Here is a 26,907-nt window from a genome sequence, read left to right as displayed (position 1 = left end):
ATGGGGATGAATAAAGTATCTATCTATCTATCTATCTATCTGGACGGCTTGCATTCCTCAGCACCCTTTATCTCTAACAATAACCCAAACACTGCTTCAATCTACAGAAAGACCACTACTACCCTACAACGTTAGCCGTGAAACCTTTACCAGGAGATTACAGGATCAATTCATTATTTTAATTAAGATGCTTATTATAAATGGCTCATTCTCTCTGTCTGGATCGATAGACGGATTAGGAGTGTAGGTTCATTTTGCATTGATATTGACGGCAAGGGTTACATAGGGAGTAGAATAGGTCTGGAGTAGATGATCGTGAACCAGAATGAGCCTCTGTACTGGAACACCAGTTGCATGTCTGATCTCCACTTTGTTACACAGCCTTTAAAATTTATTTTGATTAGTTATCTGTCATTGATCGATCTTCTCTTTAGATTCAATGCAGGCTTTCACTTTCAACTGCTGCAATTCTTTTTTTTTTGCTTTAAATAGGACTCATTGATTTGGACCTATATCCAATCTTGACACGAATCAACAGGTCCTAACTGCGGATCAATTTTTTTGTCAAGTTTTTAATCACTAATGCATGACTTTTGTGCCACTTTCAAGTGGTCCGCCCTGTGATGAGCATTGAGCATTTGGCTGGGTTTATCCCTGCAGCATCAGCACACAATCGCACCGGGAGCAGAATTATTAAAGCTATTTTAGTGCTGCAGTCAAATTGCACTTTAATAATTCTGTGCTGCTATGCGGTGATGCCAGGTCAGAGTAATTGTACAAATTTACTACCCCAAATGCTGCCAAGTTCAAAAGTTTATTTTCAAAAGCTGCCACAGCCTCGAGATCTGGAGGCTAGGAGATGAAATAAGCCGGAATATCATTGTCAAACCAGACAACAAAAGGGCAGTAGCCCAGTTACGCCATTTTACATAACAAACCCCGCCCGGATCTACAGTTGTGTGTGTCTGTTTTTGCAGCGCCACCCATCCCATTTTCTCCCTCTTTTTCTGGCCCTCCCTTCCTGCAGATGGTGACTCATCTTTATCTTGCTGGAAGCTCTCCAGTACCCAATAAATCTGCTTACTTTCTTGTGTAAATGTCGCACCTTAGAAGAATGATGGAAATCAATGCACAGTCAGAGACTATTTGTCCTGTTGTGTGTGAGCTCAGTTTTGGCACGTTGGCTGAAACTGACAATTCCCTTTCTCCTTTCCGTTTTCCTTTTTCAAGTAGCCATGTAGTGAAGTACTCACAACTCCAATTGCATTTCTTTTAAAACATTTTCTAAATAATCCTTTCTTTCAAGTTATAATTGCTATCAGTCATTCTTCTATCAGTGGGCACATTTCTTACTTGTGGAGGCATCTTCCCTTAACCTTCTCTTGACTCTATGAGAAATATCCTGTAGAATAGAGGGGTGTCCCTTTAGAACAGAGATGAGGAGGAATTTCTTTAGCCAGAGAGTGGTGAGTTTGTGGAATTCGTTGCCACAGGCAACTGTGGAGGCCAAGTCTTTATGTATATTTAAGGCAGAGGCTGATAGATTCTTGATTGGACAGGGCATAAAGGGATACGGGGAGGGGGTGGGGAAGGGATATGGGGCTAAGAGAAAGAATATAAAACATAGAACAGTAATGCACAGCACCCGATGATGAGACAACTTTTTAACCTACTCCAAGATAAATCTTACCCTTCCCTCCCCTCTGATTCCCTTTAATCCATTTAAGTTTCTTAAATATTGGAGAATTACCCAAACTATGGTTTGTCACACTTGGGAATCCTTTCCATTGTTTTCCAAAGCTCCAATGGCTTTTATATAATGGGCCACCTCAATGTACCCCAATATACGGGCCATAAATTCAGACGCATTTCTTGTTTTGTAGCTGAGACTCGTGGAGCGAGAACCCAAAGCACACTCACGAACTGTTTGAACTTTACAGCTGGGTCAGTTTCAATTATTGCTCATCTTCCACTGACAAAATGGAAGCCCTGGCTAAATGTTCCATGACGGCAGCACCAGTCGCTACCTGTAATGACGGTGTAAAGGAAACTTGTTTCCAAAGACATTACAGCAAGGAGTTTTGCAGATCCTGAAACCTTCTGTCACAAGCAAGTAAAATGCAGGTCTCTTTCCTGCTGGCTCTCCAACAGGCCCAATGGAGACCAGTGGGCCCTGCCAAATAAAACACACACCGTGTTTGTGCAGTGCTTTCTGAAAACCACACTAACAGCAAAAATATACTACTCTAGGACCACCAAAGTATTTGCACTGCTGTGATGATTAAAGTTATACAACCAATCAACTAAAGACACTCCTGAGTACTGTACATGATCACAAGTAGTACATAAACCAGGGAAGATGACATTTCCTGTCTCAGTTGAAATGCAATGGAATTTCATCGTTGACATCTCATTTTAAGTGATCAATTTCTATTTTTTTAAGTCCCACTCTCACTCAGAGTGCAGCACAGAAACCTAGGGTTTGGCTGGAGCAGGAATAGAGAACTAACGACAAAGTGTTCAGGCCACGAGAAGAGCGACCTTGCAGACAAAGTGAGTGAGCAAGTGAATCTACTCACTGCTCCTAGCTCTGTTTGGTTTGACCCAGGCCCCAGCTCAGTCAGGGATGGGGTGGGGTGACAGCTGAGGCGGTGTGGAAAGGCGGCCCATGGAAATGCTCCATTCCCAGCCAGCCAAAGATGCCTGCAGCCTGATGTTCTTTCGAATATATGGGTATCCAAATGTAAGGTGTTCGTAATCCAGTGAGGACCTATAATCCTACTGGGCGGTAGGATTACACAGCAGTCATATAAAGTGAAACTGATATTCTTTTAGTAAAATTAGGTGTATGTCTACCTTTTGCCTCTTAGAACCATAGAACACTACAGCACAGTACAGGCCCTTCAGCCCTCCATGTTGTGCTGACCCATATAATCCTTAAAAAAAGTACTAAACCCACACTACCCCATAACCCTCCATTTTTCTTTCATCCATGTGCCTGTCCAAGAGACTCTTAAATATCCCTAATGTTTTAGCCTCCACCACCATCCCTGGCAAGTCATTCCAGGCACTTACAATCCTCTGTGTAAAAAACTTACCCCTGATGTCTCTCCTGAACTTCCCTCCCTTAATTTTGTACATATGCCCTCTGGTGATTGCTATTGGTGCCCTAGGAAACAGGTACTGACTATCAACCCTATCTATGCCTCTCATAACCTTGTAGACCTCTATCAAGTCCCCTCTCATTCTTCTACGCTCCAAAGAAAAAGTCCCAGCTCTGCTAACCTTGCTTCATATGACTTGTTCTCCAAACCAGGCAACATCCTGATAAATCTCCTCTGCACCCTCTCCATAGCTTCCACATCCTTCCTATAATGAGATGACCAGAATTGAACACAATACTCTGTGCGGTCTCACCAGAGATTTGTAGAGTTGTAACATGACCTCTCTACTCTTGAACTCAATCCCCCTGTTAATGAAGCCTAGCATCCCATAGGCCTTCTTAACTACCCTATCAACCTGTGCAGCTGTGTCTTATTAAACATTGATTAGTTTGTAACCAAAATGCCCCCAGTTCTGGTCTCCATACCTTAGGATGGATGTAAAGGAATAAAGATGATGCAGAAAAGACTTACTACTATGACCACAATGGTTTGTGGGTGAGGGTGTCCTTAACAAGATTAGACTGGAGAAACTGGTTCTGCTCCCGAGTGCCTGGATGGCATCAGCAGCACCCTGAGGTCCAGGCTGACACGAAGTGGGTCCTGGGTTGACTGCAGCTGGGCCCCAGATTCTGGCTGACTATGGGTGCGTCCCAGACTGGGTCTGACACCACTTCAGGAATTAGTTTGCCCCACACCTACATGGTATAAAGTACATTCTAAACCATATTCTGCCCCACCACTCCACTGGAAAAATTGATATCCAAGACAAATGTCATATGAGACGGCCAGTGTAACTTTCATTACCAGGAAATCCTGCAGTGAATGGGAGTGCCAGTATTTCTGTTCTTGTGGAAAAGTGTCCAAGAACAGAAATACTGGCTCTCCCATTTACTGTGGGATTTCCTGTTGGAAAGTGACACTGTTCCCAGTTGTGCAAGGTTCAAGGAGCAAAAGGTATGGATTTAAAGTCAGCAACAATGATACCGCTGGCCTGTAAGGGAAAACGTTTTGTTTGCACAGAATATGGTCCAAATGCATAACTCTCTAATTACTGTGATGGTGATTGAAGCTAAGTTAGGGCTTCCACAATGAGTTGGGCTCCTTTTTCTCCTAGGAAATATAACTTGCAAGGCTTCAGTGAAAGAGTGGAGGAATGGGACTGACCAAAGTCCTGGCAAAGACTTGACTGGCGGTATAATCTCATGCATTATAGGGATTCTATAATCTTTATATCTTTAAAGATAGTCCCATAGTTTTTGCATTAGTAACAGGATACAAGCCACAGTTATCCTGTCTCTCCATTGGTTGGTCCCTGCATCTTTTTCATTAGTTTTGTACCAGTTGATATGCACCCAGGAGCTGTGGATGGGAATGATGGTAAAGCAGGCACTGTTCAGTGTCATTGCACTATGAAATTGACAACTTCTGGAGTGAGCAAGTGCTTAGTTAGACTCTCTGATCCCAAACATTTTTTAAGTTTTGAAAATTTTAGATTCTGTCCAATTATTCTGCATGACTCAAGAGCTTTTAAAGTCGTGTTAAGGTATAATTACTGCTTGGCAAATCATCTTGTTCTAAACAAATTAATTTTATGTTTGTAGATTGTAATTCCCTCAGATATATGTTTCAGAATATAATAGATTTTAAAATAATAGTTATTTTCTTGCTTAAAAATGATATTTCAGTCTCTGTCTTAAAATTGTGTTCTGATATTAACTTTGCACTCTGTGTAAAATGTTAGCCAGATAATGTGCATCATGTTCCTGGGCTTGCTGTGTGTGAGAAATCTTCAGTGTTTAAGTGTTCAGCCAACTTAAATGGATCACTCTTGCTGCTTGCCAGGGACCTCGTTCTCATCTGACAATATTCTCCATCAGAGGGGAAGTCCATACCACGAAGATCATTGGATCTTTGTGGGCGGAAAATCTGAAGCAAAAAGCAAAGTCCTGGCGCGTTACAGCATCATTGTAAATGCTTTTAATTTTTCTGCTCATTAGCCAAGAACGATTAGACACATTTTGATTTGTATTTTTGTGGCTATAACTCTTAGTGTACTGGGCTGGATAGACAGAGAAAATAGATGAGCCATTTCTTTTCATTGCTGCTACTTGTGCTCATAATTGGCTTTCTTAGTAGTCGTGGAACTGTATAGAATTATTGGAACAGCCACGATGGGTTGCATCTGTGTTGAAAGTGTACATCCATTTTGTGGACTTAAATTTTAGGAAAATATTGCTCTTAGATTTAAAATTCATTTAGCTTTAGGTCATTAATGTAAGCAAAAAGTATCAGATATTTTAGCCCTAATTATCCTGTTAATAACTATGTTATATTTCAGGACTTCATTGCTTCCAGTAACATATAGAAAAATATAAATATGAAAACGTAAGACATCAGCAGGTGATATTTTCAGAAAATAGAATCAAATACTACCAAGATAATTTTTTTAAATTATTTACTCATTTAGAGATACAACGCAGAAACAGGCCTTCCCAGTCACCCAGTTACACCCATGTGACCAATTAGCCTACTAACCCATATATCTTTGGAATGAGGAAGGGTGCTGGAGCACCCACATAATCACAGGGAGAACATTAAATCTCCTTACAGACAGTGGCAGAATTGAACGTGGGTCACTGACGGTGTACAAACATTAAATGTACTGCTTCATATGTCACATCACACTGAAATACACTTTGCTAGTAAGCCCCCACCAGATGCGATTCAGTAACTTCTAAGAATATGCAGGAAGTTAACTCGTACGTCAGTGTTTCCAGTAAGTGTGCAAGCATCTCTATGGAATTCACACTGTTCGAAGAACGAAGGGAGTGTACATCACAGAGATTGCCCATTCTACCCATCAGATCCACACAAATGTCTGGGCCTCACAGGAGCCTCTTCCATTTCCTTTCCTTTGGTCCTGTCATCAGGGTCCTTTATTCTGTTGTATTTATGTTCGGTATACCCTTAAATACAACAATGGATATTCTGAAGATTTCCCTTTGACTTTATTAGATGCCAAATCACTGGACCACTTGTTATTTTCTTGTATGAGGAAATATTTAGGCCTAACATAGGTCGTAGAGCCAAGATGCCGGACTCTCCCCATTAATAGTCCTGTTGCCAAGCAGCCAAAGTGTTTCCACAAAATCAAAAATAGTTCTCTCTCTACTGATTGCTTACTTCCAGTGTGAAGGAAAGCTTATTATGATTGCCCGGATTCAACAAGAAAGTGTCTTTCCCTGTGCTGAAACAACTGAATTTCTATTAGATGCTTGAACAGATGCAATGATTTTAGGAAACTATGCAAGGAAACTGCATAAATTTAGAGAGTTGTAAGACACTGAGAGCATTCCACAGGCACCATGGTAGCGTAGCAGTTAAAGTGACACTATTCCAGCTTGGGGCTCAATTCCAGCACTGGGCTTTGTACGTTCTCCCACTGGCCGGATGGGTTTCTTCCCGATACCTCTGTCTCCTTCCATAGTTCAGAGACATACTGGTTAGTAGGTTAAATGATCATTGTAAATTGTCATGTGATTAGGCTAGGGTTAAACAGGTGGTTTGTTGGGTGATGTGGCTCGTTGGACTGGAAGGGCCTGTTCCGCACCGCATCTCTTAAATAGAAATATAAAATAATGTGTGTTCTTAGCAAAGCTAAGGCATACTTTCAACCTGTCAATAGAGAGGAGCATCTCTAGATGAAATTACATGGTTGTCAGTTTCATCATATGAACTCCGCCATTGTTCCACCTTCAGATCTGGAGCACTGGTCATCCAAGACGTCCCTCCATACCAATCCCAATCCCCAAACCGATCAGAAAGCAACTTCTCATCATCTAGTGGAATGATTTTTGACCGGCATTCCCCAAATCCTCCAGTATTTTTAGCGTAAAATAAATAAAGAAACACATTCAAATAAAATGAAAAAAATATTAACCTTTTCTTCTTAGAGTTTTGTCTTGGCTTGCTTGCAACAGGCTCCTGAAGGGCAAGTCTTGACTCTTGGAGACTCCTCGCCTATCCTAGGAGGTTGCTGAGTTTATTATATCATCGGGTTAGTTTTTGCCATATACAGTTCTTCACTACACAATCATCAGCCCCACATCCACTGTTGTTCACTATTTAAATAGGATTTGGATTCTAGAATTGGAAACATAATTTCAGGATTTATGGATATAAATGTTGAAGGCTGTAGTTTGTAGCCAGGGTTACAGCACCAAATTAAAGAGGGATTATAATAACTCTTCAGAATAGATGTGCTACTAGCGAATGAACTTCAATATAAATGATTATGAGGTGGTATATTGTCGTGGAAAGATGGAGAAGCTCACATAACATGGACTGCAGCAATTTTAATTTACAGCTGGGACACAGAGATCTGAGACAGTGGTTCTCCCTTTGCTGGCCTCTGCCATTGACTGCTGGCTCTGTTAACAGCAGAGTTGGGTGCACTCCACTGACAGGGAAAATGGTGGTATTCACAGACCTCAATAATCATGCTTGGTTTCATGGGTATCTTCATGTTCTCTCTGGAGACATTAAAAAAGGCCTGATAAAAGATCTGCTGTCTGATGGTATAAAAAATTAGTGACTGTAGGATGAGGTTATCAGCAGTGAAAGTTAAACAGCTGAGGTTTGATTGCTGAAAGAACAAGTCTTCAAGAGCAAGGAACAATGGGCTGTGGAATTCGTCTGTTCTGTTAGGTTAGAAATTCTGGTGCATACATTCTCTTGTAATATAACAGTCTAAGTCAGGCGTTCCCAACCTTTTTTTATGCCACAGACCCCTACCGTTAACCAAGGGGTCCATGGACCCAGGTTGGGAACCCCTTGTCTAGTATATAAATCCTCCATGGCATGTGAACCTCACCATTCTTCAATCGTTAGTTGTTCTAAGTTCTGAAGCCTTTTAAAAATTCTTTATAATGACGTTTATTGAAATCAATGTGTAAAACACATAATCCATTTACTTTCTTCTTAGAAAGCTTTTTTGAACTGTATCTCTAGATTAATACCTTTTACACTGACAAGTGCTAAGGTGGCTTATTTTGATGAGAATCTTTTTTTTCCCTGGACTGATGTGGTCTGGATGGTTTTACTTCTCTCCTTTGGCCTGATCTTCCATGGCAGTGGTTTTCCCTACTTTGCAGAACTGGTGGTTGCTTCTCGAGAGTAACAGTGTGGAGATTTTAATTGATTGTGATCCTCATTCTGTAGCACACAAGAAAGTAGCTGTTGACACACTCACACGTTGGGACTGCTGGTGATCAAGGAGCGTGAATTTCCCTGGAGATCAAGGAGCGTGCATTCCATTAACCATGGATTCTGAAGAAATTTCCAAGAATCCTGCCTTACCATCCTTTTCTGCTTGGATGTCTCAGATGACTGAGTCATTCCAGCAAGCTGGGAACTCCATATCCAATGCACTTCTAAATCTTCGACAAGGTGCGCCAAATCAAACATGGAACTCAGATGTGCCAGGCTCCACAGGAAAAGCAGAGCAAGAGCCTCAGACTGTCCATGTAACAGATTCAGATTTAACCGCTGATGGTGTTGACAGCAAGTATACAGCTGGTGATTTACGAGCAGCAGCCCCTGATGATTTGGAACCTTTGGAGTACCAGGGCGCTGAGGCAGAAATGCATTTTGCTGATGGCGAGACAATTCACAGGCTGCCTGATGCTCATGTTGTGCAAGCTGAGGATTTGGATCAAAACTCCTCATGTTTGTGGAATGGAATAGATTCACCGGTTGGAAATGACAATGCTTGTAGTGAAGTAGATGGTAATGGCTATGAACCTCCAGACTGCCTGGCTGCCATTCCAGAGGAAACGAGGATTGAAAGCGATCACATCTATGTCAATGTTAAATGTAAACAAGGTTGTGAGGAGCTGGGAATTGATCCAGAATGTGAAGCAGGTAAGAAGAAAAGGAAAGACATGAAATAATTGGATAAGTGACACGCGATTCTACCCGTAAATCTTCCACAAATTCTCTATAGGACTCCTTCTTTATTTCAAATTTTAATTTAGTTATTTAAAATGTACTGTAAGGAATTGTTAATCAGTCGTGGTGGGTATTGTTGCTCTCTTTCCTATGATGCTAACGCTGCTGGTGTTTAAAGCTTATGGTTGGTGGGAGATGGTGGAATCATCAAGGTTCTGAAATTCTGTTATCATTATAAATTGTAGAGAATCCAGAATCTCTAAAACTGCTTTACTTATTTTTCTGACAAGATTTCTGAAATGTAATGAAGAAAAACACCTCCAATTATTGTAACAAGGCTCCTTAACAGTTGGGAATCACTTAGTTCACATCCTCGGTTCCATTATCAACTTCCATCAGAGTTTGCCTCAATAGTTCCTTGCTGTTTCCTGTACTAGCTTAAGGATCAAAAGCCATCCCAATAAGACCCAGAGCAAAATGAAATCCAAGTGATTACCACAAAAAGTAGTTTTTCAAGAAGGTATTTTATTTGGATATGGTTAGCCTTTAAAATATCCTTTGTTTAATAATTATATCTCGGTCCACCTGTTGGTTGAGCTCTGACTCAGCAAGGCCTGTCCCAAGTCTCATATACATCAGTTTCTTAAGTCACTTAATGATAAAGAGTATTCTTGTTTCAGAATCAGAATCAGATTTTTGTCACCGGCGTGTGACGTGAAATTTGTTAACGTAGCAGCAGCAGTTCAATGCAATACATAAAATAGAAGAAAAAAATAGATGCAGTGACTCACTGTTGAATTATTCGTGGTTCTTAGATTTACGATATCTTCTTCCACCAGCAGCTCAGAGTCCCACTTGCCCTTTAAGAGGGAAGAGCTGGCAGCATACACTCACCAGAGATACCACACATTATTCCAAGCCAGAGCTCCAGTTTCTCCCCATCAGAGTAACCAGGTCTTCCTGCTTCAGGGGTGGGGATACTGTCACTAAACTAATGGTCCCTCTTTCCAATTGGAAGTACACCAGACATCAACCTAATTCTGAAACTATAAAGCTCCATTAATAAATGAAATGGAACTCGAGCCTTACAATTCATGGGTGGAAGTGCCACTGTTAAACCAGGCTTTTTGCCAGCACTAATGAGATACCCTTGCTGAGCCTGGAGTTTTATTTGTTCTTTGAGATACAGCGTGGAATAAGCCCCCCCACCCACCCACCCCAGCCCTCTGAGACGTGCCACCCAGCAATTCCCCTACTTAGTCCTAGCCTAATCATGGGACAATTTACAATGATCAATGAACCTACCAACTGATAAGACTTTGGACTGTGGTAGGAAACCAGAGCACCTAGAGGAAACTCACACGGTCAGCATTAACTCCTTACAGGCAGCAGCAGAATTGTGTTTCTAGTTACAATTATTTAAATAGCAGTGATAACTCATTAAAATTAAATCACCTGTACTGATTCAAAACTTCAATCCAACTTTGACCCACTATTAGTTTTCCCTAAATGGTCTAATATAGTAAAATGAAAGTTGGCCTTCCCTTCATGCCCTTATTTTTCAGAATAGCTGGGTTAATTTTGCTGCAAGCTTGCAGCTTATTTTAAATCACTGATGGATTTCCTTTGTTTATGCAATTCAGCCAATTCATGCTATTTACTCCTTGCACCTTTGTTGTCCACATCATCACTCATTTTTCCAAGAATGGCTGTGTTCATTTTTTGCTGATGGTTTATATCAATTGCATTATGTGCTATGCTTTACGTGTGGCTGATCTTCTTTCAAGCTCTTTATGTTATGAAAAACACATTCAAGTACTGCAAGATCAAAAGGAAACTTGGTGCACAGTGGGGTTGTCTTGTTCAAAATCAAATCCCCAAAACCACAGTGTCCGTTACCCACACTATTTATATCATGTAGTTTGATTGGAGATTTTTATGCTGCAATACAGCCAGTAACAAGGATGGAATACTGAGGCTTTATAAGGAATTGGTCAGTCAACACTTGGAATATGTTGAGCAGTTTTGGGCTCCTGTTTCTAAGAAAGGAGGTGCTGGCACTGGAGAGCATCCAGAAAAACTTCATGAGAATGATCCCAGGAATTACGACGAGCATTTGATAACTCTTGGGCCTGTATTCACTGGAGTTTAGAAGAATGGTGGTGGGGGTAGTGTGGTGTTTTCAGTGAAATCTATTGAACACTGAAAGGCCTATATAGGGTGGACATGAAGAGAATGTTTCCTTTACTGGGGGAGTCTAGAACCAGAGGCTACAGCCTCAGAATACAAGGAATTTCCTTTAAAGTTCAAATTAAATTTATTAGCAACGTACATGCATGTCACCACACATAACACTGAGATTCATTTTCTTGCAGGCATACTCAATAAATCCATAATACAATAATAACCATAGTAGAATCAATGAAAGACAGCACCAACCAGTCTGCAAAAGACAATAAATTGTGCAAATACAAAAAGAAAGAAATAGTAATAAAAATAAATAAGCACTAAATTTTGAGAACAAGAGATGAAGAGTCATTGAAAGTGAATTCATAGGTTGTGGGAACATGTCAATGTGAAGTTGAGTGAAGTTATCCCCTTTTGTTCAAAGGCCTGATGTTTGAGGTGTAGTAACTGTTCCTGAACCTGATGATGTGACTCCTGAGGCTCCTCTACCTTCTTCCTGATAGCAGCAGCAAGACGAGAGCATGGCCTGGCGGTGGGGGTCCCTGATGATGGATGCTGCGTTCCTGTGCACAATGGTGCGGAGTGCTTTATCCGTGATGGACTAAGCCATATCCACCACTTCCTGTAGCATTTTGGAACAGAAATGAGGGGGAATTTCTTTAGCCAGAGGCTTGTGTATCTGTGGAATTCAACTTCACATTCAAATGTTCCCACAACCTACGAACTCACTTTCAATGACTCTTCATTTCTTGCTCTCAATATTTATTGACTATTTATTATTATTGTTTCTTTCTATTTGTATCTGCAGTTTGTTGTCTTTTGCACTCTGGTTGAACGGCCAAGTTGGTGCGGTCCTTCATTGATTATAATATTATGGTTATATATTTAAAGCGGAAATTGATAGGTTCTTCATGAATAAGGGCAGCAAAGGTTATGGGAAGAAGGCAGGAGAATGCGGTTGAGAGGCTTAATAAATCAGCCATGATGGAAGAGTGGAGCAGACTCAATGGGTCATATGACCTAATTCTGCTCCTGTCTTATGGTCTTATGATCAGTAGGTTTTATTAGTCCTGACTCCTTTGTGAGGTAAGCTTTTGGGTACATAATGGATCTCATCAGATAGGGAGACCACATGCAAATTGTACCTAACAGAAAGTTGGGTTAAATGGGGGACATGGGAAGTAATGATATAGATGCTGGTTGACTAATATAGAAGGAAGAAGCCAAGTGTAGATACTGTGCAAGATGCTAACTTCCTTGTTTAACGTCTGGTACTGTGGGTATGGTGCAGAGGAGGAGGCCTTGTTTGACACTTCCTGCTCATTGGACAGATTTGCTTCATATCAGAAGGATGCAGGAGAAGGTGAGGAATGTGATTAACTGCAGCAACAAACAATCTGCTGGGGGAACACCGCAGATTGAGCAGTATCTGTGGGAGGAAAAGAATTGTCAACATTTTAACCTGAATTCCACAATTCCTTTCCCTCCACAAATACTGCCTATCTCAGCAGGTTCCTCCAGCAGATTATTTGTTTCTCCAAATTCCAGCAACTGCAGTCCCCGTGTCTCCCTGATTTGCTGCCCTCGAAAGTGCCAGTCCTGTCAAGCCTGGAGGTGTTTTTGAAACAAGAGGCATAGCTTTATTTTAGGTTTTATTTATTTAGAGGTACAGTGCAGACGGACCCATCCAGGCCAACGAGCCACACTGCCCAGCTACCCACCTATTTAACACTCTCCTAATCACAGGACAATTTACAATGACCAATTAACCTACTAACCAGTAAGTGTTTGGTCTGTGGGAAGAAAATGGTGCATTTGGAGGAAACGCACATGATCCACGGGGAGAATGTACAAACCCATTGCAGGCGGCGCTAGAATAGAACTCCAAACTCTAGAACACCTCGAGCTGTAATAGCATCACGTTAGCTTTTACGATACCTTTATACATGACTGGATGCTGATCTGCAACTTGTGCAGCCATTACTATGTCGGAGTGTCATCCGCCAGAATGGTGGATGTGAGGGCAGTGATTTATCAGTGGTGGTTTTATCTGCTTTGGATCCATTTATTGCTTCCTTCATTTTCCTCTATAAACAACTGGATTCAAGGAGAATTCCCACTTGGGGAGCCCCCAAAATATTGGATCCTTTTGAGGAGGAACGTTCCAAGGACTTCCAACTCTCCGGCATATTTAACAGGAAACATGTTATTCTTTTTAGATTGGCAGTGAAAAGATATCTTTACAAAACCTCTGGAAAATAAGTGGTGAGAGAAAAGAGAGAAGGAAAAGATCTTAGTGCATCGATATTGCCTTGCCAATTGCTTTATTTGGGTACATATGTGTCAGAGCACTAAACTGGTAGCTAAAATCTGCATGAGGACCTGAGTAGTTTGGTATGACAAAGCTTTGCCTAATTCTCTGATCAGTTATGCCATTTTATAACTTTTAATCAAGGCATTGATTAAAAACTAAAATGTATGTATTTCGTATGTCCAAACTTTTGTGTACTCATTCAATCACAGAGTTGCTATGCCACCGAGTGGTAATTATAAGAGGTTTACGTGTACACAGTATGTGATGATTAATGAAAGTGCAGCCACCCAAGGAGCAATATTTCATTGCACACATCAGGCCGCCTGCATCACAAGCTCTGGACCTGTATGAAATGTCTAGCACTTGATTCAGTGTGTGCAGCCTCATTATCTCACCAGTAGAACTCAGGAAATGCATCTAATTGATGCTGATTCTTAAACCAGTGCATGAGGTGTGATCCTACATTGTGTATCATTATTAGGTTAGTTTTGGAGATGACTTCAATAATCACTACAACTCCAAAACAATATTGTTGTCTATCCTGAATTTAAAGAAAATTAGAAGGTAGGAATATTGATTAAATTACAGGAAGTGATTATTGATTAAATTAGAGGAAGTGAATATTTTTGTTTCACTAAGATAAGTCTTTAGTGGTTTATAGTTTATTTTTTGAACTTAGATTTAAGATTCACAACAAGAACTTGCAAATTCACCAGAAGTGCTTATCCAGTTCAGAAATGTATTTTGTCTTATTTGTGGATTGTTGGACATCCAATCGCACGTTGGGATTGGGCTTGAGATGGAATAAGAGGTGAAGATTGGATAGTTGTGAATGGAAGTGCATAATTCCAATGGAGCAGTAAACAAAACCCTGACATAATCACAGCGCAATTCCAAAGTTGTAACTCAAAAATCTGTCAAAGTGTAATAAGACCATTAGACATAGGAGCAGAATTAGGCCATTCAGCCCATTGAGTCTGCTTCACCATTCGATTATGGGTAAGCCTCCTAAATAATGAACCAAGTCCTCTAACACAGTTCTAAAAACAGGACTGACTTCAGTCTTTGTTTTTGTGCTTTTCGATGCAAGGAATCAGGGTATTATATCTCCTTGACTTTCAGTCCAGTCAGCATGAACCAACCTCAGTACGAGATAGTGAAGATCCAAGAGAGCTATGGAACTCTCCCGAGTATGATGGATACAAAGATCCAGAGGGAATTTGAAAACGTTTCACGTAACCAGCAATTGGTCAGACTCAAACTTGTAGCAATTTTAGGGAAGACCACAACAATGGAAAATCATTGACTGAAAGGGAGAAAATAAACATTCTAGTAAGGTTATTGTCAAGATCCCACATAAGAGTTCAATTCAAAAAGTTAAATTGGCAAATTGAATCCAAAATTGGATTAGTAATTGGGACAATGTGTGATTGTGGAGGTTTGCTTTTGTGATTGGATGCCTATGAATAGTGGTGTCCCACAAGGATTAGTACTGGGACCCTTGTAGTTTGTAATGTATATGACTCGTACTGCAATTTGAGAGGGAGAAGCAGAGGTCACATGTATCAGTATTACAATGGAATAAAGGGAATTACAGAGGCATGAGAGAGGAGCTTGCCCAGGTGGATTGGAGGAGGATACTGGCGGGGATGACAGCAGAACAGAGATGGCTGAAGTCTGGGAATAGTTCACAAGGTGCAGAATAGCTATTTCCCACAGAAGAAGTTCTCAAATGGCAGGAGTCAGCAATTGTGGATGATGCAGGATGTTAAGGACTGCATAAAAGCCAAGGAAAGGGCATATAAGATAGTAAAAGTGAGTGGGAAGCTGGATGATTGGGAAGCTTTTAAAATTCAACAAAAGGCAACTAAACAAGCTATAAGAAGGGTAAAGATGAAATATGAGGGAAACAAGAGAAAATCTGCAGATACTGGAAATCTGAACAACACACACAAAATACTGGAGGAACTCAGCAGGCCAGGTAGCATCTATGGAAAAGAGTACAGTTGACATTTTGGTCCGAGACCCTTCAGCGAGTACCAGGGTCTCAGCCGAAACGTTGACTGTATTCTTTTCCATAGATGCTGACTGGCCTGCTGAGTTCCCCTAGCATTTTGTAAATCAGGGCAAACTAGCCAAAAATATAAAGCAGGATACTAAAGGGTTTTTGTTATATAAAGAGTAAAAGGGAGGTGAGAATTTATACTGGACCACTGGAAAGTGATGCTGGTGAGGTAATGCTGGTGATGCTGGTTATCTACTGATATCTACTATAAGCCTACAGACTCTCACAGCTACCTGGACTATTCCTCTACCCACCCTGTCTCTTGCAAAAAGGCTAGCCCCTTCTCACAATTCCTCCGTCGCCGCCACATCTGCTCTCAGGATGAGGCTTTTCTTTCCAGGACAAAGGAGATGTCTTCCTTTTTTAAACAAAGGGGCTTCCCTTCGTTCACCATCAACTCTGCTCTCAAACGCATCTCTCCCATTTCGCGCACATCTGCCCTCACCCCATCCACCCGCCACCCCACTTGGGATAGGGTTCCCCTTGTCCTTACCTACCACCCCACCAGCCTCCAGGTCCAACATATAATTCTCCGTAACTTCCGCCACCTCCAACGGGATCCCACTACCAAACACATTTTTCCCTCCCCCCACCTTTCTGCTTTTTGCAGGGACTTCTACGCGACTCCCTTGTCCACTTGTCCCCCCCCATCCCTTCCCACCGATCCCCCTCCTGGCACTTATCCTTGTAAACGGAACAAGTGTTACACCTGCCCTTACACTTCCTCCCTCACCACCATTCAGGGCCCCAGACAGTCCTTCCAGGTGAGGCGACACTTCACCTGTGAGTCAGCTGGTGTGGTATACTGCGTCTGGTGCTCCCGGTGTGGCCTTTTATATATTGGTAAGACCCGACGCACACTGGGAGACCGTTTCACAGAACACCTACGCTCGGTCCGCCAGAAAAAGCAGGATCTCCCGGTGGCCACACATTTTATTTCCACGTCCCATTCCCATTCTGATATGTCTATCCATGGCCTCCTCTATTGTCAAAATGAATCCAAACTCAGGTTGGAGCAACAACACCTTATATACCATTTGGGTAGCCTCCAACCTGATGGCATGAACATTGACTTCTCTAACTTCCGTTAATGCCCCTCCTCCCCTTCTTACCCCATCCCTGACATATTTAGTTGTTTGCCTGTTCTCCATCTCCTCTGGTGCTCCCCCCCCCCATTCTTTCTCCCGAGGCCTCCCATCCCATGATCCTTTCCCTTCTCCAGCTCTGTATCACTTTCGCCAATCACCTTTCCAGCTCTTAGCTTCATCCCACCCCTACCGATCTTCTCCTATCATTTCGCATTTCCCTCCCCCCACTACTTTCAAATCTCTTACTATCTTTCCTTTCGGTTAGTCCTGACGAAGGATCTCGGCCCGAAACGTTGATAGCGCTTCTCCCTATAGATGCTGCCTAGCCTGCTGTGTTCTACCAGCATTTTGTGTGTGTGTTGTTGTCTGGTGAGGTAATAATGGGGAACAAAGAAATGGCAGATGAACTTAAAACTTAATTCATCAGTCTTCACGGTGGAAGGCACTAGCAGTGTTCCAGAGGTCTGTGAGTGTCAGGGAGCTGGAGTAAGTGCCATTGCTATTACAACAGAAGAAGTGCTAAGTAAATTCAAAGGTTTTAAAGTGGATAAGTCACCTGAACCAGATGGACTACATCCCAGAGTCCTGAGAGAAGTTGCTGAAGATGTAATGGATGCATTGGTCATGATCTTTCAAGAATCACTTGATTCTGGCATCGTCTTGGAGGACTGGAAGATTGCAAATGTCACTCCCTTCTTTAAGAAGGGAGGAAGACAAAAGAAAGGAAATTATAGGCTGGTTAGCCTAACCTTAGTGGCTGGGAAAGTGTTGGAGTCCATTATTAAGGATGAGGTGTTGGGGTACTTGGAGCCTAATGATAAAATAAGTCAAAGTCAGCATAGTTTCTGTAAAGGGAAATCTTGCCTGACAAATCTGTTAGAATTCTTCAAGGAAGCAACAAGCAGGGTGGACAAGGGGGAGGTAGTAGATGTTATTTACTTGGATTTTCAGAAGGCATTTGATAAGGTGCCACACATGAGGCTGCTTAACAAGATAAAATCCTATGGATTTACAGGAAAGATACTGGCATGGATAGAGGAATGGCTGACAGGCAGGAGGCAGCGAGTGGGAGTAAAAGGGGCCTTTTCTGGTTGACTGCCAGTGACTAGTGGTGTTCCGCAGGGGTGAGTATTGGGACCACTACTTTTAACATTGTTTGTCAATGATTTGGATAATGGAATTGATGGCTTTGTGGCAATGTTTGCAGATGATATGAAGATAGGTGGAGGGGCAGGTAGTGTTAAGAAAGCAGGGACAGTACAGAAGGATTTAGACAGATTAAGAGAATGGGCAAAGGGTGGAGAGGTAGGTATTGCTGAGGAAACAATGCAATTGCAACAGGATTTAGACAGATTGGAAGAATGTGTGAATAAGTGACAGATGGAATACAGTTTTAGGAAATGTATGATAATGCATTTTGGTAAACGGAACAATAGTGCTGACTATTATCTAAATGGAGAGAAGGTTCAAACATCAGAGGTGCAAAGGGACTTAGGAGTCCTCAAGCAAGACTCCCAGAAGGTTAATTTACAGGTTGGGTCTGTGGTAAAGAAGGCAAATGTAATGTTGGCATTTATTTCAAGGGGAATAGAATATAAAAGCAAGGAGATAATGCTGAGCCTTTATAAGACACTAGTCAGGCTGCACTTGGAGTATTGTCAACAGTTTTGGGCCCCATATCTCAGAAAGCATGTACTGTCATTGGAGAGAGTCCAGAGGAGGTTCATGAAGATGATTCTAGGAATGAAGGGATTAACATATGAGGAACGTTTGGCAGCTTTGGGCCTGTATTCACTGGAATTTAGACGAATGCATGGGGATCTCATTGAAACTTACCGAATGTTGAAAGGACTAGATAAGGTGGATGTGGAGAGGATGTTTCCTATGGTGGGGGCATCCAGAACTAGAGGGCATAGTCTCAAAATTGAAAGCTAACATTTTAGAACAGAGGTAAAGAGGAATATTTTTTAGCCAAATCATAATGAATCTGTGGAACACTCTGCCACAGACTGCAGTGGAGGCCAAGTCTGAGTGTATATTTAAGTCGAAAGTTGATAGTTTCCTGATTGGTCAGGGCACCAAAGGATATGGTGAGAAGGCAGGTGTGTGGAGTTGAGCGGGATCTGGGATCAGCCATTATGGAACAGCAGAGCAGACTCGATGGGCTGAATGGCCTAATTCAGCTCCTATGTCTTATGATCTTATGGACTGACTTGGATATGATTGTGAGAAGCAAGATCAATACGACTGTAGATGATACAAAGAGTTGGTAATAGTGTAGAAGGTAGTTTTAGGCTACATTGATGAAACTGGGCTGAAAAATGGCAATTGATTTTAATCCAGACAAATGTGAAGTGATGCGTTTTGAGAGCACTTATAAAGCTAGAACATAAATAATGCATGATAAGAGTCATAGGGAATACAGAGGAACAGAGGGATTATTCAACAAACCCATAGATCCTTGAAGGTGACAATGCCTAAAAGGTTGGATGGCAAAGGGGATACTGACCTTCATCAGTCGAAGCACTGAATGCAGAAGTTGGGAGACTTACATATTCTCCCTTCTTCCAACTTTGGTTCCTCCTTTGTGAAAAAACTTAGTCATACCTCAACTGGAGTACTGTGTCACCAAGGGTCTGGTCACCATGGAAGGGTGCATTAGCACTGGAGAGGGTGTACAGCAGATCGACCAAGATGTTGCCTGGGATGGAACAGTTCAGACTGGAGAGGTTAGGCCTTCTTTCCCTCGAGTTAAGAGAGGAAATGACTGAAATGTATAAAATGCTGAGGAGTCTGATAGAATAGACTGAAGAAACATTTCCCTATATCAGGGGTAGACAAAATTAGTGGTCATGGCTTTAGGGTAAGGTTGCAGAAAGTGCATGAGAGATACCATCTTCACCCAGTGAGTGGTAAGTACCCGGAATTCAGTGCCTGAGGGAGTGGTTGAAGCCAGGTTGCTCACAGCATTGAAGAAGTGTGTAGGTGAGCACTTGAATTGATTAGGTGGAGAGGGCTATGGACCAGGTACAGGGTGGCGGAGGCATGTCTACTGGACAGCGGAGCCAAGTTGGGCTGAATGGTCATATTGTTTCCATTAAAATATTCTGCGCAGGGAGATCGTGGGCTGCGTTTTCTAAATATATCATCCGTTGCTGACAGTACGCAGTCAAATTTGGAGCGGGTTCTGGGGTATGCGGTGTACAGCTTGCGTGGAAATTTAGGAATTGCCTCTCAGTGAGATTCTTCCCGATGGAAGGCTGCTAGCAGTCTTCTCCAAATTAACCTCAGGAAATCAGTAAACTGATAATACATTAAAAATATTCTTTGTTGCTTAAGCTGTGAGTAAGTGTTTAATGTGTAAATAGTGACAAATATGGCATAACAAACTCTCTGTCCCTAAAATAACCATGGAGATTACCAGGTGTGTGAAATCCATTTCAGAGTTCAATGGATTTGGCAACAATGAGAAATAATTTGTTTATTTTGCTGTCTTGATGTCAGTGAGAACTTGTCAATGAGTTCAGCTTGATAACATCGCTGTTGCTGAATACCAGGGACACCCCTGATTCTGAGGCCTGACAGGGCTCAAAAACGGAAAGTCCTACCTTTAGTGGATACGTTACTTCCAGATTAGCAGCCAGTGTTATTATCTCACTGCTGATCACAAGATCCAGGAGATCCTCTGAAGAGATTTCTCCATGTGATCATTATCACAGTAAGACTGACTGGATCTCTGAGGCCCACTTCAACTGTGTAACCTTCTACCTCACCTATGCGTTGTACTCAGAAACAGAAAATGCCTGTCAGTGTGAATGCATGTTTTAACTTTCTCTGTAGCATTACTAACTGTCCAATGCTAAATTGCTGCTTTATGAATAATGTGGAAGCTTGCTTCCTGCCCATTACACCACTAGTGTACAGGACATCAGTGAAGGTTCTCCATCTTTGGCATGCTCAGGGCTTCCTTCATTGTGTTGGTAGCCTCCTTTTGGTTTTCGCTGCTGTCAGTCATGCAAAGCCTGGGTGGAGGATCAGGAATACCATCGCATTCAGATGTAGGCAACACAAACAAAATGCTGGAGGAACTCAGCAGGCCAGGCAGCATCTGTGGAAAAGAGGCCCACAGTCCTGACGAAGGGTCTCGGCCTGAAACGTTGACTGCTCATTTCAACGGATGCTGCCCGACCTGCTGAGCTCATCCAACTTTTGTACGTGTCTGTGGAAAAGAGTACAGTTGATATTTCAGGCCAAGGCCCTTCGGCAGGCACTCAGATGCATGAGGGTTCTTCATGGTGTGGAAAGTTGCCATTTAAATATGTCCTGACGAAGGGTCTCGGCCCGAAACATCGACAGCGCTTCTCCCTATAGATGCTGTCTGGCCTGCTGTGTTCCACCAGCATTTTGTGTGTGTTTTTGTTTGAATTTCCAGCATCTGCAGATTTCCTCGTGTTTGCCATTTAAGTATATTCCGTTCAGTAAAATTGCTAAAAATAGATCAGGTAAAGATAGTCTTCAGGTTTTCAGTATGAAGCTTCCTTCAGATCTTTCAAATGTTGATGATCTGCTGTGTTTTTGCAGAGTATTGAGTTGTATTTTTCAATTTGTTTTGATTTGTATTTTAATAAATAACTATTCAGCATTATATCCATTTTTTTCTACAGTTGTGTTCCATTTGCCACTTTAAATCATATGAAAAGAAACATAGTGTTCTTTGACCTGAACCTATTTAAAAGTTTGAAAAAAGGGGAACTATTGTTGCACGAGTTCAGTATCAAATTTGAATTACAAATGTGACTCAATTTAAAACTCAGATGCCACATTATTTTCAACCAATTTTGCAGGCTATGTTCCTGTGGTGAACTACATATACCTGTCTGGACACGCACCCCCCCCCCCCCCCCGCTGACTGCTCCTGTGGCTCCTCCCACGGACCCCAGTATAAAGGCGATTGGAGACACAGCCCCAGCCTCAGTCTCCAGGATGTAGTGTGGTGGTCATTTGCTGCTTGTTCTTTCTTCCAGCCAATAAAAGCCTATATCTTGCCTCACGTCTCCGAGAGTTATTGATGGTGCATCAGTTCCTTCAGGAAATATTTTCTGGTGTTCGTTGGATATAAAGGTGTGCAGCAGTTAATGCTGCATCCTTACAGTTGAAGAGGCCCAGGACTGAACCTGACCTTGGGTGATCTCGGTATAAAGTTTGCACACTTTTTCTGTGCAAGTGTTTATTTTATTCAGCTGTTCCCGTTTCCTGCCATATCCCAAATGTGCTCTGGTAACTGGCCTCTGGAAATTACCACGTAGCATAGGTCAATGGTAAACAGAATCAAAGGAGAACTATTTGGCACGTGTTGGAGAGAATAAGATGCAGGGAAACAGACAAATACAGAGGGGGAAATGGAAGATATGGGAGCTATCTTAGTCCCAATGAACCTCAAGGCCTTCTCTTATTTTGTTTAATATGTATCTTTAATATGACATAAAGGTTAGTCAGACTCACTTCAGTGATCAATAATATAGAAAAGAGATAGAATAAAAGAGCATTTCCCTATTAATTTCCTACCTGAAACGGATCCATTTTATCCATTATATCAGATTTTCCTCTGTGCCATTACATTGCCTAAAACAGAGGTTCCATAAGACAGCTGATTCGAATACATGAATCAGGCACAAGGGAAGCTTCCTCAGTCCCTCACATCTTTTCTGCTCTTTCGTAGGGTGATGGCTAATCTAATTGTCATCTCAACTCTGTATTCATGTTATATGAGGTAACTTTCACCCCTGCTTATCACGAACCTGGCCACTACAGTCTTAAAAGTATTCACAGAATCATCTTTACAGGAAAACAGTTTTAAATACTAATGTGTTTCTCAAATGAGGAAAAAAAAATACCTTGTCTATATTTTAGATTGGGACCACCCTCTTTATTTTTAACCGGTAACCTCCTTGTTCTAGATTTTCATATATAATACCTGAAGCATCCTCACTGTCAGGTTTCCTCATTATCCAGTTATTTAAAATTAAGTGTTTTGTTTCGATTTTCACGAGATTTGAGTGTGTTGATTTCAAGCTTTCCTTCTGGATCTGAGTAATAATTGTGCAAAGAAAACTGGGGATCGTTGCCACAAAATACCTGAGAAAATAGTCGCTGAGCTGCAATTCTTAGTTACAGGAACTGGAGTTTTGCAAATAATAATGGAGAACTTTAAAATAATTGGGACTTTGAAATGAAAAGGATAGTAATCAGACAGAAAATGATGGAACTGATGCAGCTCAGGCATTAAGAATAGGTTATAATTTTGGAACATCAGACAGACAAATTAAATGCAGATAAAAACTCAAAGGTAAGTTGAAAATCAGACCTTCAAATTATTGCAGTGTAAGAAGGAAAGAGGTTGGAATGAAATATGATTGACAGGTAAAGAAAAGCTGTTAAAGTTACAGTAAACACAGGACAGGAAAATAATAGAATCAGTTAGATTTTGTGGCTTATGGAGGTCGATTAGTAGTGACTGAAAATATCACAAGTAGAACATCATAGTTACAGTCTGGGATTATGTTGTAAAAAGTAGTTACCAAAATATGGTGCTTAGTCTTGCTGACAGAGCGATTTGCTTTTTGGAATGCAACCTTTGCTGATTACATTATTAAATTTAGAGGACTCTGCAGCTTAATACAGGTTAATAATGTTTTGAGCCGGAATGATCACCAGACATTTTGGATCCAATTTAATGAATAACTTTTGCATCCAACAAATGCTTTTGCATCAGCGTGCAGAACTCTGTTTTATTTAAAATAGATCTTTGTTGCCTGGATTAAATTCACCAAATGACTCTTCCATTTTCCATTGCAAAAGACTCCAAAATTAATAGAGCAGGCCCAAGCATTTAATGCTGTTCCTCAGTGGACTTCCTTCAGCACAGGAATTTTGTTTAAGATACTTTCTTTCCAGGTACACTAGGCAGCAAGTTCTCCAGTGAACAAGTGCTTACCGTTCAATATGTGGCTGCCTGGACTCTAGAGTTGCAGAGTGGTTTACAGCAATTAAAAAGCTGGATTGTCAAGTATATTTGATATATTGCCTCCAAAGCTAAAAAGGAATTAAAGGTTGTTGGAGTATATGGAATAATACAATAATATGGTGGATATACAACGGCAAGAAGACAAATGGAATAAACAAGGCTTTGCAGAAAAGATCCCAATCTATTCAGTAGGAACCATTCCAGGAAACCAGCAGGGATTCACCAAGTGAGAGCACTAATTGGATGAAAATTAAAGAGCAGGGAAAGGAAGATTATAGTTTGGTGAAAACAATTCTTGTCTCATTATACAAAAGTAGAACTGTACCTTGAATTGTGATTATCTTGAAAAGGATTCCCAATGCTTTATTAAATCACTGTTTATTCTGTTAGACATTTGTTTTATATTCAAAGCATTGTGCATTATTTAATGTTTTGATTTGTATTGGAGTTCAACATTGCCCTTGAAATTGCATCACATCATACTTTTATTTGGCGATGCGTGATTGAAATTTGGCGGCACGCAGTCTGAATAGTGATAGCATTTGTTTTCAGACTGTGTAATGTTACGCTGGGGTTCCTGGAGTGATAGGGCAAGGGCCTGTCCAGTATGGATCCTGCTCACGAAGTGCGATTGTTCCTTGTGAAATGTTTCATTTTGACCCTTGGAGGTGAACGTAGACCAAGTTGTCCAGGAAGACTCCGGAGGTTGAGACCCCTCTAATGTTAACCCCAGAGCTGCCATTGGTCCATCCCAACCACTGTTCATTCCATGATCTCCTAAAGACCAGTCCTTCTCACCAGTCTTTTGATTCCTTGATGACCCCGAATTTTTTTTCTCCCCCAGATATCCAACCGCCCAATCTCAAAGCTTACCCAGTCTTCATTCCGTCCTGGCCATGATATCTCTTCTCAACTTCCCCTGTCAGTCATTTTCAATGCCCACCAACAATCAATTTCTCTGTCAACAGCCTTTGTTTATATTCTCCAAAACACCAGAGCAAATCTTGTTCCAAAGATTAAATATAAGTACTAAATCACTTTACTTGTGATCAAGTGCCACTGTAATTTGCAATGACTCTTGTCACTGTTCTGAAACAGCTAACTGGCACACACAGGCAGATTTTCTAGGATTTCAGGTAAACATGCTGATACTGTTTATACCCATGGGTGCCTGAGGCTTTCTGTTCTATATAAAACTGTCTTACTGACCCTGTTTCAAAGTACAGAGGTTGAATTTGGATCTTTGTTTAGCTCAGAAGTTAAATTACTGGACTAGTAGTCAGAAGTATGGATTAGATATTTGCTGTTTTCAGTTCCACGATAGGAGCTGGGATATTGAAATTGAATTTGCTATTTTAAGTAGAAGGCCAGTCCCATAACGGTATGCGGGAACCTGCTGGATTATTGTAAGAACCCAGCAAATTCATTTATGACCTTCTGGGTGGAAGTCTGCCAGCTTTCTCTGGTCCGGCGTACAAGTGAGTTCATATCCTGCATCGTGGTTGGCTATTAGCTGCCTCTCCAATTCCTGGGAGAATAGTGATGAACAATAAATGGCTTAGTGTCATGTGGTGTCCACATCCTCTGAACAATACAAACATTGCACTAAACAGGTGACCTACATCCTTTAAATTACGCTTCTGAAATTTGTTTCTATTAATTTCATAGCTCCCTTTATAAATGGTGTAACAAGAACTGGAATATCCTTGTGTCATAGAAACATAGAAAACATACAGCACAATACAGGCCCTTCAGCCCACAAAGCTGTGCTGAACATGTCCCTACCTTAGGACTACCTAGGCTTTACCCATAGCCCTCTATTTTTCTAAGTTCCATGTAACCATCCAGGAATCTCTTAAAAGACCCTATCATTTCCGCCTCCACCATTGCCACCAGCGGCCCATTCTACGCACTCACCACTCTCTACATAGAAAACTTACTCCTGACATCTCCTCTGTACCTACTTCCAAGCACCTTAAAACTGTGCACTCTCATGTCCACTTAATTGTAGAGGCTCAATGATGTGTCATATGTGCAAATAAAACTTCTACCAGTGTGCCCAGGCACAAAGCCTGATTTGCCCAGCATCATACCATCCGTTTGTTGGCATTGGTGGCACAGTGGATGTTCTATCTAGGCCAAAGGAAGCTATAAGTGAGAACTCATTTCTACAGTCTTTTACTTAAACCATATTGGCACTCCTCTTAAAACACTGGGCAGCAATGTCTCCATTTCTCAGGCTCCGTCTACTTGTACGTGTGAATTTCTAAGACATCACATGTTGAGATTCTACCAGTTGTACAGAACTTCAGAGTGTATTTGAAAGCTAAATATTCTAATAGATTTTTTAAAAAGCTGTATTGTGGACAAAAAATAACTGTTTACTTATCTTGCCTGGTTCAGTTAAAATCATAATCCCTGTAGCGACGTTGCATTCAGAATTCAAAGGATTTAAAGTTTTTTTTTGGAAATGAATTGCTAGATCAATTCTCATAGGCAATTCCACGCTTCCATTGATGAATGATAGAGGTTCATAAAAATCCATTTTAGTTGAAATCATCTGCATACTTGAACATAGACTTGAGAGTTGCAGAGAAGCTATAGGGCCTCAATGTTTCACAGATTGTCAGAAAGACAATAGGATGAAGGTTAATAATAATCCCTATTCAGACTTTTGCCATGGCAACCACAATGCAAGTCGTTCAAGTCTTTCTAGTGGTGTCTCGTATTTCTGTCCCTAGTATCTTAATAGTACTGTAATGATGTAAGAGCAATTTTGTGTTATTTAAGGAATAATAGTGAGGCAACAAATGGGCTTCAGGTGCTAAAGTGATTCCAAAGCTGTGAAAACCTTAAAAGTGGCAATGTTCAAGTAATTTATTTACATAGCAGGCTTTAATATTGTCTTGTTTTACAACAGAAGTGGCCCCTGCAGGAAATATACATGGCCAAGGAAGTGTTGCATATGTTAAGAGTGATGCATGTGTTGTCCATGGGCCCTTTGCTGCAATACTGCATTGAACACAATGCCCAAGCACAACTGAATCAGTCTTGTGTGCTTTACCACTGAAGTTGGGAGGGGTGCTTCTATATAATGTGAGTGTGGTGAACTACAT

At 41.3% G+C, this 26,907-nt stretch overlaps 1 protein-coding gene across 7 annotated transcripts in view; it reads left to right on the top strand.

The window, feature by feature from the left end:
- LOC140724843 (synaptotagmin-16-like) overlaps window positions 1-26,907 on the top strand; it is a 166,976-nt gene that overhangs the window by 104,344 nt on the left and 35,725 nt on the right. For 3 of the 7 annotated variants that reach the window (XM_073039518.1, XM_073039516.1, XM_073039517.1), the window contains exon 3: window positions 8,385-9,086. The exons of the other annotated variants lie outside the window; for them this stretch is intronic. In XM_073039518.1, coding sequence (XP_072895619.1) covers window positions 8,486-9,086 — 601 coding nt within the window. In that variant the 5' untranslated portion in view covers window positions 8,385-8,485. The remainder of the gene's footprint in view (window positions 1-8,384; window positions 9,087-26,907) is intronic. 7 annotated transcript variants of the gene reach the window in all.

Source organism: Hemitrygon akajei, chromosome 3, assembly GCF_048418815.1.
Source record: "Hemitrygon akajei chromosome 3, sHemAka1.3, whole genome shotgun sequence".
NCBI lineage: Eukaryota > Metazoa > Chordata > Chondrichthyes > Myliobatiformes > Dasyatidae > Hemitrygon > Hemitrygon akajei.
This window is presented reverse-complemented; position numbering and strand designations above follow the sequence as displayed.